At 43.5% G+C, this 13,021-nt stretch overlaps 1 protein-coding gene across 3 annotated transcripts in view; it reads right to left on the bottom strand.

Moving 5' to 3' along the window:
• Window positions 1-13,021, bottom strand: part of ATP8A1 (ATPase phospholipid transporting 8A1) — a 225,987-nt gene that overhangs the window by 106,336 nt on the left and 106,630 nt on the right. For all 3 annotated transcript variants that reach the window (XM_043438424.1, XM_043438425.1, XM_043438423.1), the window contains 2 exons: window positions 12,228-12,312; window positions 9,597-9,736 (listed from right to left, as the gene is read on the bottom strand). In XM_043438424.1, coding sequence (XP_043294359.1) covers window positions 9,597-9,736; window positions 12,228-12,312 — 225 coding nt within the window. The remainder of the gene's footprint in view (window positions 1-9,596; window positions 9,737-12,227; window positions 12,313-13,021) is intronic.

The following is a 13,021-nucleotide window of genomic DNA, read 5'->3' as shown; positions in this document are numbered from 1 at the left end:
GAAACACATGGGTGGAGCTGTGTTCTAATGAGACTTTATTTACAAAAACAGGTGGTGGGTGGAAGTGGTTCTTGGGCTGGAGTTTGCAGACCCTTGATGTGGAATAGTAGCGAGCAGCCCATCTCTGCATTGGCCTCCATTCTGACTGATCAGTCTAGATACTCCTTGGTCAGTTCCAACCCTTCTTCCTTAGCCTGGCCTTAGGGCCTCTGGTCCCATTTCTCTCCTCTCCGTCCAATCCGAAACTACAGACAAAGCCTCTCAACTGTAGTATATGATTACCATCAGAGAAAAACAGTACTCTCCCTAAATAATCACATGACTATATGCTATATACTATCTTAAAAGTAAACATAAAATTTTCTGTGAGTACCAAAGATAAACACAGGAAATAAGTATTTTCTTAGTCTGGGTGGCTCAAAAAAACCCATCCAACATCAGTTAACATCTGACCTTAAATCCTAAAGAAGAATTAAGACTCAGCCAAGTACTAGGGAGAGGTGGGGAGGGATGGGTGAAGAAATTCCAAACAGAAGACATCACATGTGAGAAGACATAGCTATGCTAAAGCATACTGTGTTTGAGAAGCTGCTATTTAGTCAATATGGAACCGATAAATGAAGGGAGGTATGTGGTGATTTAAACAACGCTAATTTAATAGGGTTGTTCTGATGATAAAACTGGATCAGTCATCTCAAACTCTGAATAGTAAGTTAGGAAAACGATGAGCCTGGAAGAGCTGGCAGGGAATGAAAATCAAAGTGGTTATTTTTTTTTATGTTGGGGATTCCAAAGGCACAGGGCATCTGGAGAAGAATTTCAGAAGGGGAGGGACAGGATCAGATTTATATCTCAGAAAGTTCACCCGTGGCCGACTGGGGATGGAATGGGAAGAACGGAGGGTGCAAGACCAGTTCAGAGGTTACGGCGGTCATCACACTTGTTAGCTTTAAAATATGGAAGCTCTGGAATATAGAGTCCCTCGTGGCCAGGGGCCTCTCAGAGGCATTCCATATGCTGGCTCTCCAAGACTGCCGCATTCCACTGGACGTCATTCACTCCTGTGCTTCCCTCTCAAAATCACTTTGCACACATCGAAGTGGCTGTATTTAAGGCAAGAGAACCTTGTCCCTCCGTCCTGTCCGCTAAAGCTGGGCTAGACGAAGCACGAAAAATCACCGGCACGGCTCACTGACCTGGTTCTGGACAGATCGTGCCACCCAGGCCAAGAAGGAGGTTTTGTCTTGGTGCTTTTTAAACCACAGAAATCATATTTGAACTCTCACACAGCCAAAGGATTGCCAAATAAGGTCAGAATTCACACATCCAGCTGAAAAGAATCGGGATTTGAGAGGCCATTGGGTGTAGCCAGCAAAAACAACACATCCATCTTATCTGAGTGAGAAGCCAGCAAAACCCACTGCGGACAGTCTACCGCGGAGCGTTCACAATAAGGGTTTGCTCAGCCAGAAAGGAGGAGCGTGGGATTAGAGATCTAAGGGAACACTAAGTACTTTCAGTAAGAAGACTCTGAAAGGGGAGTTGAGGGAAAATCATGACAAGCAAATCCCCACCTCCACCTTGAAGGAGGATACAGTATGTTACGTTACACACAGCTCGTCCCATTTCCTGAGCGGACGGGTCCTGAACACACTGTCTCCCAACCCCAAGAGCTGATCTCATGATGACTCAACTGTATGCGTGGTTACATTTTACTTTTCAAGATGCCAGTGTTTCACATACATTCTTGCTTTCTTTTAAACTAGGAGCAGCATGACATATGGATCAGGAACATGCGATTTGGAATTAAGACAGAACTGCGATGTGAATCCCTGCTCAGCCAACTACTGGACATGTGCTGCCGCGGAGTCGCTCAGTCGTGTCCGGCTCTTTGCAACCCCACGGACCACAGCCCGCCAGGCTCCTCTGTCCACGGGATTCTCCAGGCAAGAACACTGGAGTGGGCTGCCATGCCCTCCTCCAGGGGATCTCCCCAACCCAGGAACTGAACCCGGGTCTCCTGCATTGGGCTTCCCTGGTAGCTCAGTCGGTAAAGAATCTGCCTGCAGCGCAGGAGACCCAGGTTCGATCCCTGGGTTGGGAAGATCCGCTGCAGAAGGAAATGGCAACGCACTTCAGTACTCCTGCCTGAGAATCCCATGGACAGAGGAGGCTGGTGGGCCACAGTCCACGGGGTCACAAGAGTTGGACATGACTTAGTGACTCAACTCACCTCAACTCACTCCCGTATTGCAGGCAGATTCTATACTGAGCCACCAGGAAAGCCCACTTAGCAAGATAAGGCTAATAACACGGCTGTATTAGCCATCCTTGGTATAAGGATGAAAATTGATTGTTTATCTCAACTTTCTCTTTTTTTGTTTTTTGTTTTTTTTTGAGTAGTCAGATAGGAAAAAATGTTGAGTACTTACTTAAGACCCAGGGATGTCTATATTTTTTGTATAACCCACTTGCTTTGTTAATATTAATAAATTATATGTATTGCAAAATGCAACAACAAATTGTAAAAAAAAAAAACAAAAACAAAGCTGAGATAAAACATAAGTAGAAACAGAGGTTATAATGTTTTCTTGCTTACCCCAATGGCTCATTTTGCGTACCATGTTTTAGAAGCCCTGGAGCTAAATAATCGAGTGTGGGAGCAGGGGAGCAGGGGACGTGGAGCTTAGTAAAGTCTCAAAAACTGGCAGGTCCCCTTAGTAGATAAGCTGACAGACTGCAAATGTTCTTAAGCAAACAGTAAAACAGGAAACTACTGGAATTTGAAACCACGAAATCACCAGTACATCATGTAAATTTTCATCTAGTACATTTCAGCTTTTAGTACAAATGAAAGTGATATTGGCAGCTACTAAGAATAGAACTGGTAGTTTTATCTGAAAAAGCATTCAATGCGAATACAGAAGTTACTGTGAATTTGGCAGTCATAAATGCTCAGGAGAAGTTCTGTTTTTCATTAAGCTTTATATTTCTCTAGGAATCCTCTACACCACTCGCCGCCACACGTTGGGAAGGGTGCTGGACTGCTGTTAGCCACCAGGGTGTAATGGTTGATCTATATTACGCCACATCAAGGCAGGCTTTAAAAAAAAAAGAAATCCCAGAAATGTCAGCCATATGTGGGGGGAGGAATCAAGAAAATAATGTAAAAAAGATCGCTAACCGCCTGGCTGTCCTAGCTCAGGGCCTATCGCACGGCCCAGGGTGCTGGGTCCTGCCACGACGTTGTCCAGGGCTCAGCACTGCCTCACTCTCAGCACTGAAAGGAAGACAAGGATTTTCCCGTCCTCTTCCCTGTCTCTGCCCCCAGAGCCCCCAGAAGCACCTGGCAAGTGCTGGGGCAAGGGGCATTTGCTGTTGAATCTTTCCAACCACGTGCTTCCCACATTTATATGTTAAATAACTTGGAAAACAGGGTTTTTCTTTTTTTTTTAATGACTGAGTCTGAATTTGTAACGAATGGATTCTTTAAAATCCTTATCTATCTTTTCTAACACATTCTTAAAGTCACATCCTTAGTGACAACACATTTGAAATCAACATATTCCACATGCAGAAAGCAGGCACTATGTGGGTAATAGAAGGCAGGTTTTCGTTAAGCAAACACTAAGTGAATTTAGCCTTTGAATTAATTATTTAATTGACTCATTCATTTATTCATCAAATATTTATTCAGTGATTAATACCAGCCAGACAGGCAGTTCTTGGAGCCACAGAGACAAATCAGATAAAACAATCCTGCTCTCATGAAGCTTCAATCTAGTGGAGGATAGATATTAATTGTGAATTATAAAATTTGTACATACAAGACACAACATAGCTTGATTTCAAGGGGAGCTAAACACTGCCAAAACTGTAGCTTCCTGATTACTATTAAGTTCAAAAATGAGCCTCTCTGATCCATAATTAATTAAAAAAAAATTTGGCAGAAGCATAGCATAAATTTTCGTTTTTCAAGAAGCATATTTTGCAATTTATGCCTCAAAACATGAGAAGAAAACAAGAACAATGTCATCATCAGGGAAATACTGTTTTGATCACTGCCCAATCTAGCCATGTATTATATAATATATCTCACTATTTTCTGCAGTGCTCAAGATAAATAAGTTGCTTTTGTAAGCATCTCAAGTGACTACAAGGTAATTCATGTAATGCTAAAGATATAATTGCATTTTCCTATTGAAGCAAATAAATATAAAAAATTTTCCAAAAACTCTATTTACCATGAAGGAATACCTTCATGTTTCAAACAATGGTTTAATTATAAGATATTCCCCATAAGTAACATCAGACCCCTTTTTACTACTAGTTTTCAAAGGAACTCATCAGCACGTTACGAGTATGAGGCAAACGAATTTTGTCTCAGAAATAAATGTGAAGTAGCAGATCAAAGAAGAAGGTGAGACATCTCAGAGAAACCACTGCTAAAGAAGTATAAGGCTTGCTAATTATCCTGTTGTTTATTTGCAATTTCTCCCTGACCAAGTACAATAAATTCTTAACTTAAAAAGTAATCTAATATTTAAAGACACATACCAACACTATAAATGGTTTCATAATCTAAATTATAAATCCAAATACACTGCCCTTCAAAAGAAAGAGGCTAAAGGAGGTAAAGCAGGTCAAGGGTGTTGTCTGAAAAATGAAACAACTGTAAATTTTCTCAAGTGGTGATAAACAGAGACGAAGAGGTGTTTCCTGTCCGCAAAACCCAAGTGATGCTACAATTATCCTCAAACTGGGTCAAGACACCTCAAGTATCTGATGTGATTCTCATAATCCCTTCTGCATTTTAGCTATGTGAGCCTTCTTGTTCCTGAATGTCTTGGGTTTCCCGGTAATAAATGTCACCTTCTTGACCTTTATTTAGTAATAGAAAAAAATGTTTCAGGAACATCTTGAAACAACTCATAGCATTAGAAATGATCTCTTTTTAATCCTGAAAAGTCTAACATCTGAATGAAAGTGCTGGAATCCAAACTATACAACTGTGTAGCAGAGACGCTGATGACATTATCCAGATGGATGAAAAGTCCTAAATCCTCTAACTATGACCGTCACCAGGGAAAAGTCCATCCAGGGCCTTCTGTCCAGCCTCCCACATTCTCTCTCCTGTACTGTACCCTGGAGGTAAAGGGGGACCTTCCTTCTGGAGCTCACACGTGCTGCGTAGAAATGTCACAAAGCACTGTGCCACAGGACAGATGGCATTATCTCCTGGGAGGTTCTTGGCCTATTTGGATATATTTTTTCAGATTATGCTAGGAGTCACAGCCCCCAAGGAAAAAAGGCTTTAACTAAAATTTTGAAAACTGAATTGCTTGTTTGAACAAACACTGGAGGGATAACATAGAGAGCAGGGTGTAAAAGTACAACCTTAAACATATAAAATTGTCACTTATTTTGTAACATCAATATACATTCTTGTTTCCAGGAAGAGCTCTACAAATCTTTTGTATTTTGAATGTCTTTAATATAACACCATAATACCATTTGGAATAGTCATCACTATTTCAAATATGTCCAGCAACGTCTTGTGTATGACCACAGGATGTCCTGATCTTTTGTTGGAAAGTGAGGGAAAGTATCTATAGCAATTTTGAGAAGCATGTTTCCTAAAGAGATTTCACAGACAAGAGGAATATAATCTGGCTTCCAAACGGTGCTCCACAGAGCCCCAAAGTCCTGAAAAGCCCCTCATGGACCATGATGAGGGCAAGGTAGGGTTGTCAGGGGAGAGCAAGTTAGGGACTTCTCCCCACTCCTCCATTTGTTAAACCAGCACAGTTCTGCTTTTATATATTCTATGTATTAAAAATATGTAAGTATATTCAGGCAATATTTACTTTGGGAAAGAGGTTCTACTCTTTAAAAAAAGAGAGACTTGAAAATAATTTGAAAGTCACTAGCTTACATGCTGAAGTCCAATATTACGGTCGATATAAAAAATAGATCCTAATCGCAAGAAAAATGGATTACATAATAAACAGGTCTCATTTAAAGTAGCCAAGGGTGAAAATGGATGAAACTAGGGCTTCCCTGGTGGCTCAGAAGGTAAAGAATCAACCGGCGATGCAGGAGACCCAGGTTCGATCCCTGGGTCAGGAAGATCCCCTGGAGAAGGAAATGGCTACCCACCCCAGCATTCTTGCCTGGAGCGTCCCAAGGACAGAGGAGCCTGGTGGTCTACAGTCCCCGGGGTCACAACGGAGCATTCGGACACAACGGAGCAATGACCACGTTCACCTTCAGGACCCCGACAGCTAAATGTACAGTCAGTGACAGCAGCAGAATCCGCTCTGATACGGCGGCGCCTGCCTCCACCAGGTGTGGCGGCCCCCAAGAGCGCCCCCCTGGATACTGACCATCGCTGATTTTAATAACTGATGGACGCTCAAAGGGGAGACACGCTAGCACCCTGACCACCGGCAGTCCCCAGATGAGCGGGGTTGGGAAAATCATCTTTTCAGAAAAGCTTTTAGTTGCAGGGACCCCTCTGTGCTCTTGTTCCTGTTCATTTTCTCCTAAAAGACTCCTGCCCTTCTTCAGTGGGTGAAATAATCATTCGAGGCTGATTTCAAAAACTACCACCTCCCTGAAAGCTTGTGGGTCACTCCTGGACTTCCTGGAGGAATTAGTTCAGACCATGACACTCGGAGTGTTCCTTATTTGGTTGGACGTCCCTGATATCTAGCATTTATCAATCACCTAATGAAAGTTAATTAAGTTAATCACTGAAAGAAACTATAGTTTCAGGGGATATAGAAAATTAGTCCTTATTCGGAACAAGCTGGGTGAACCAATCTTTCTGATTTTTCAATAAAAATTAAGACAGCATGACTTATCACAAAGTAAAAAAGGAATTAGCTGTAAATTCTCTTTTTCATTTATTTTAGGTAAGAGGTAGTCGTAAGAGAGACTTCCATATCTGTAAACTAAAAATATGTAAATACATGTAATGGATTTCCCTAGGCAGCTTAAATTTCAAGGTGACTCATGATCGCCATCTGCTGGAAGAAAGGCTGAATATCTGTTTTAGTTAAAAGAGGGATGTCAAAATTTAATAACAGATATTAAACACACACAACTGTTAAACCTATAAAACTGAATCTATAAACTCTAGGACATTCTCAGTAAAAACATTAGTCATATTAAACATTCAACTCCAGCATTTGCTCCAGAGCGTTTCAAGTAGAAACAAAATTTAATGGTTAGAATCCACTTAAAATATATTTATTGTTAGTTGTTATATATTAATTCTATCATTGCCGCGTGAGAAAAGACTACATTATATTCAGGCTGTTAGGAAAGGAGACAGGAGGAAAAGAATCATCTCCAAGCAGAGTAATCTTTTTTAATTTCTCAAAAGATTATGTGTGTATGAGTCGGTCAGTCATGCGACCTAATGGACGGTACCCAGCCGGCCAGGCTTCTGCGTCCACAGAATTCTCCTGGCAAGAAGAGTGGAGTGGGTTGTCATTCCCTTCTCCCGGGAATCTTCCCAACCCAGGGATCGAACCCCAGTTTCCTGCATTGCAGGCAGATTCTTTGCTGTCTGAGCCGCCAGGGAAACCCTCTCAAAGAGCGAGAAAAGCCAAAGATTAAAAATCAACAATTCCATTAGTGCTTGTAAACAATACGTGACTTTGGAGGCAATGAAAGAGATTATGGTCATGGTCTCATAAATAAAACACTATTTTATTTCACGACTTGGTATTCCAAAGACGTTAAATATATATACAATATTAGAAAAGAAAGAGAGGAATTCAGTAAGTGGATGGATCACAAGTCTCCTGGTGAGGGTACACATCTAAAATTGGTGGTGGAGGTGGGGTTTACTAACTGGGAAGGTTTCACACATTCTGTCACAAGCCTTCTGAGAAATAAGGAAGATACAGAATAAGTTGAAATATAAGGGAGGGACGCGAAGCAGCCTAGCTTCTGAGGGGGTCTCAGCCTCCTGAGGACACAGGAGGCCGTACCCAGAGTCACAGCGGACTACGCAGCAGAGGACGCCGCTCCAGGCCGGGCGTAGCGGGCCTGGGGTCACAGGGCACAGAGGGCGTGGGGGGAGCCCAGGGACGCGCCCACCGCGCTGGCTGCCACTCAGGACGGGCCAGGGAGCACATCGGCAGAGGAAGAAAAAAAACACGCCAGCCACGACTCACCGGAAGGCGGGATCAACTGCGGCTAACAGGCAAAGCCCGAGTCTCTGCCTCACGAACAGGAGCATGCTTGAAGGAATTACGCAGGCAGCAAGTTATTTCACGGAAACTTAAGGGCTGGAATGAAGACACTCGAGTGCCTAAGAGCCTGAACTTGAGCCGGAGCAGGAATTCTGACTTTCGTTCTTATGTGCCGAGGAATGTCCTCCAAATGACTCAACCTCTCTGGTGCCTTGATTTCTCCATTTACACAGTTGTGATAATTAACACTACCTACACCTCAAAGGGATGCTATGAAGATTAAGTAGGTTTTTAATTAAGTAGGTTAAAGATTCAAGTGCTCCAAATAGCACCTGGCACACAGTCAGTACAACATAAAAATGTCTGCTCTTCTGAATTCAGGAAGCAAGATTTCTTGGTGTTTATGAAGCATCAATCATGGTGTATCCATCCCTTTTTGGCTGAATAGCCTTGGTTTCTTTATCAGTAAAGCGAGGATATTTATAGTTGTGGTACAAATGATGGATGTAGCTAAGTGAACAAGGGCAGGCCAGGTATAAGCACCGGATTGTTCACTTGCACATTCTTTATTATTGCTTATGGAGTAACACAGCTGTACATTTATTGTATTATTGCGTATTATACATTATGTGCTCAGTTGCTCAGTCTTTGCAACCTCATGGACCGTAGCCCGCCGGCTCCTCTGTCCATGGGGGTTCTCCAGGCAAGAATACCAGAGTGGGTTGCCATGCCCTCCTTCAGGGGATTTTTCCGACACAGGGATCGAACCTGGGTGTCCTGCGTTGCAGGCAGATTCTTTACCATCTGAGCCACCAGGGAAACCCCAAGAATACTGGAGTGGGTTGCAATGTCCTTCTCCAGGGGATCTTCCCAACCCAGGGATCAAACCCAGGTCTCCTGCATTGCAGGTGGATTCTTTACCGTCTGAGCCGCCAGGGAAGCCCCAAGAATACTGGAGTGGGTTGCAATGTCCGTCTCCAGGGGATCTTCCCAACCCAGGGATCAAACCCAGGTCCCCCGCACTGCAGGTGGATTCTTTACCGTCTGAGCCGCCAGGGAAGGCCACTGCATCTATACACACTTGTATGCAGCTTTTATGCATGTTCGTGTGTGGAGAGAGGGCGTGAGATGAAGACGCAATGGGAGATGTTGGCAAGGAGCTTGCTAGACCAGATCAGCCTCAATTTGATCCAAAACTGTGAAAAGAGCCAAAATCTATACCAAGTAAGTCCAGAGAATTTTTGGAAAAGACTGAGTTGTTAGTGCTTAGACCAGAGGAGATTCAACAGTGGTGTGTCAAGACATTTTAATTTTTATTTTATTGGCCCCTCGAAACAAGACTGGAGTTTTCTGGAAATCAAACTTCCCTCACAAGCAGAGGAGCTGTACCTTTTCGATTAACTCGTAGCTCTCCTCGAGTTTGAGCAGCCTGTTCTGCACAGATGTGGACGCACGCTGATAGACGGCTCGCCACTCCTGAAAGTCGCTCTCTGAAACCTCAGCCACGGCAAAACACAAGGTTCTTAACCCTGAAAAAAGGGGGCATGCCCCCCGCAACATCAGATAAGATTCGGTTCAGAAATCTGACACTTCCATTTGTTTTGAACAAAATCTCATTTCAAAAACATCGATTCAGTATGCTCAAGTCTGACTCAAGTTTGATGGAACCTTAGCGTCAACCGTGTATTAACAGGCCTCTGGCCTTTACCACCGGCACCTGGCTTTTAATTCCCCAGCTCTTTCAATTCATGCTTCATGCCTCGAGTAACTTTTCTAAAATCCTAATCTGATAAGGTTATTCCTTTGCTTGAAGTCTTTTAATCATTCTGCAGGATGAAGCTCAAACCCCAAAGTCTGGCTCAGTCACCACACATCAACTGCCTTCAACCTCCTTCTCTGCCGTCCTCTTCCCATGGTAGGGTCTTTGCACAAATTGGTCTTTTTTCTCCCCTCCATTCCCTCCCCCATCCCCCTCCACCGCCTGCCTTGCATCTACTTTAAGACTCAGTTCTGAAAATCATCTCTTTGAAGCCTTCTCCTCTCACCCAGACCCCAACACTTCTGTGGTGTGAAGGACAATGTTTTGTGTTTTTTCTGTGATCTCCTACATGAGCTTGAAGCTTCTGGAGTTCTTCACACCTGTGACTCCAGGGCTGAGCAGTGGCCAGCTCATTAACAATGGCTTCACAGATGCTTATGAAGGAAGGAATGGAGGGACCCCACCGGGGTGTACTGGGAGAGCCACCTACCTCTAACTGTATTTTTTACAGTGGATTTGTAGTATAAGGAGTCTAAAAAATTGAGGGACAGCGACAAAAAAAGAATACCCATCAGAAACAGCTGGGAAAACAATCACAGAGTCTGCCCATTTTCTAACTCATGTGGAGGTGACCCTGAGCCAGAAAAAAGTTTACAGACTGGAAAGACAAAGAAGCAGAAGATTTGCCAGCCAGGATAAAAGCCGTTAACTAGGTTACCAAGAAGGCAATGTTCTCACTCAAGGTCGTTTAGCTCTCAGAATAATTAGGTGTTAGCGATGTCAAGTCAAATTAAATACGGCCGGGAGCACACCAGAAAAAGAAGCAAAGAACACGGGACATAGAACGTCCGGAGGACGCCACGTCCCAAGAAAGGAGTACGTGGTCGCTGCCACGCCGCTGCAAACAGAACTTAGCTCTTTGGGCCACATTAGGGACATGTTTTTCTCTTCTGGACACTTGGCTGGAGACTTGAAAGTCAAAGTGAAAGTCACTCAGTCGTGTCCGACTCTGTGCGACCCCATAGACGGTAGCCCACCAGGCTCCACCGTCCCTGGGATTCTCCAGGCAAGAACACTGGAGTGGGTTGCCATCTCCTTCTCCAAAGCTTGAAAGTGAAAAGTGAAAGTGAAGTCGCTCAGTCGTGTCTGACTCTTAGCGACCCCGTGGACTGCAGCCCACCAGGCTCCTCCGTCCATGGGATTTTCCAGGCAAGAGCACTGGAGTGGGGTGCCATTGCCTTCTCCGGAACTGGTCTGGGAGCCAGAATATCCTTAACATGAGAACCAGAGAGAAGGAAGATGCTCCTCCAACCCGCTCCTTCCTCAATAAAGGAACCTGCAGTATGAGCTAGGTTGCCTTGTACCCGCCATCCCCTTGGAAGTTGCGCCTCATGGAATCTGAACTCAACAGATGTGGGGGTCTCCATGCGCTTCCATTTTTGGAGGAGAGATGGTAGAAGGTTCCATATGTCCCTGCTCTTCAAAGCCTAGTGCTTTTAACAACATTCCTATCATTTTGCTGCTTGGATTAGGAGGAAGAGGTTTGGCTCAGAGGTCAGGCTTGGCGCCACCAGCCACAGTTCCGGCAGAAGCAGAGCAGAGTGAAAACGTGGATGGGAGATCGGATACGGTACCGGTGACCTTTGTTAAGCGTAGAGAGAAGAGTCTACAAATCCCCGTAGTGGCTGACCCTGAGGCTTCCCGGCTCTCACTGCCGTTCCTCTCATCTAGATCGTCTCCCCAGACTACGTTTTGGTGCAGAACGTCAGGACTACGTATGTTTACCGCGGATCCGCAGGCCTCATAGAGCCTGGGTGAGGCAGGGGCTTAACAAAAAGCCTTGCGCTAACACTAAACTGAACAACTGTTTCAGTAGTTATAGAGGTTTATTTATTTCTTCTCCTCTTTCTTACTCAGATTAGACTACCCAGTTCTTTAACTCTTGTTTCTTTCCTCCTACATTGCTTGAGATGTAAAGTATTTAAACTGTAAATGGTATCCATTCTAAAAAGCAAACAGATTTATAAGCTCTACATCCCTTTAAATGTGTGGACAAAGTCTTTCAAAATGTTAATAAATACAGGAGAGCAAAATAAAAATAACGGCTGGGAATAGCATATAGTAAGATCTGAATGGTCAACATTTATTGGTATCTTACTTTAGGAATCTCCAAGTAAAATAATAAGAATAATCCTATAAGATAGTAGTAAATATATGATTTCACTTTATTTTAGTTAGGTTTACTGTTGTATTACACTCACCTTCTGTAGCAAACTGCTCCAAATGTTTTAGGGTAATTTCTTTGTATTTCGAAGTTTCTGCCAGTCGGTCATAAATTACAGTGTCCTGGAAAACAAACAGAAGGTATGATACATTTAAACTAAGCATTCTGAGTTGAATAAAGTTGATGTTGGCAACATTATTAGCAGCGAATGAGTATTTAAAAAATCAATTTAGCATCAGCGTTGAAGCACAAAATATTTTTCCTTAATAATACTGCTTTCCTATGACACAAAGAAAGATGGTCTAGTCCTATATTTTCATCTTTTCCTTTCTGAATAAATCCAGTTATTCCAACATTCAAAATCTCATATTCTATCAATACTTCACTTACCTGTCATGTGCTGTTAGATCTCCCCTCACTGCCCCCCAAAGATTTTGCGGACGACTTCAGCATTCATCCATGCTATGAGGAAGAATGGTCCAGAACTCAGACAGCATGGGAAATGCCAGACAGAAGAAAGCTACAGAGCGTGTCCTGCCGCAGGGCCTCAGAGCCTCTAAAATGCCAATGCATGCAGTGGTTCCAAGGGAGCGGGCTGACAGATGCCCAGACTTAGCTACGGAACCTTTCAGGACTTAGGGCATCTATGTGGGGTTGGCGCCCACAAAGGAACAGACTGAGAAGCACATGCTAAATGCAAGCTGGTGGCTCTGGCAGGGAGGACACTGGACAACCTGAGCACCGCCTTACAGCTGAATAGTTCTGATTGTGTCACTTTAGCGTTAAGATTCAATTGACTTAGTCTGTAAAATTAAATTACTGGATTATCTT

Source organism: Cervus canadensis, chromosome 19 (genome assembly GCF_019320065.1).
Source record: "Cervus canadensis isolate Bull #8, Minnesota chromosome 19, ASM1932006v1, whole genome shotgun sequence".
NCBI classification, from domain to species: Eukaryota; Metazoa; Chordata; class Mammalia; order Artiodactyla; family Cervidae; genus Cervus; species Cervus canadensis.
Note: the sequence above shows the minus strand (reverse complement) of the source record. Positions and strands in the feature narration are given on the sequence as shown.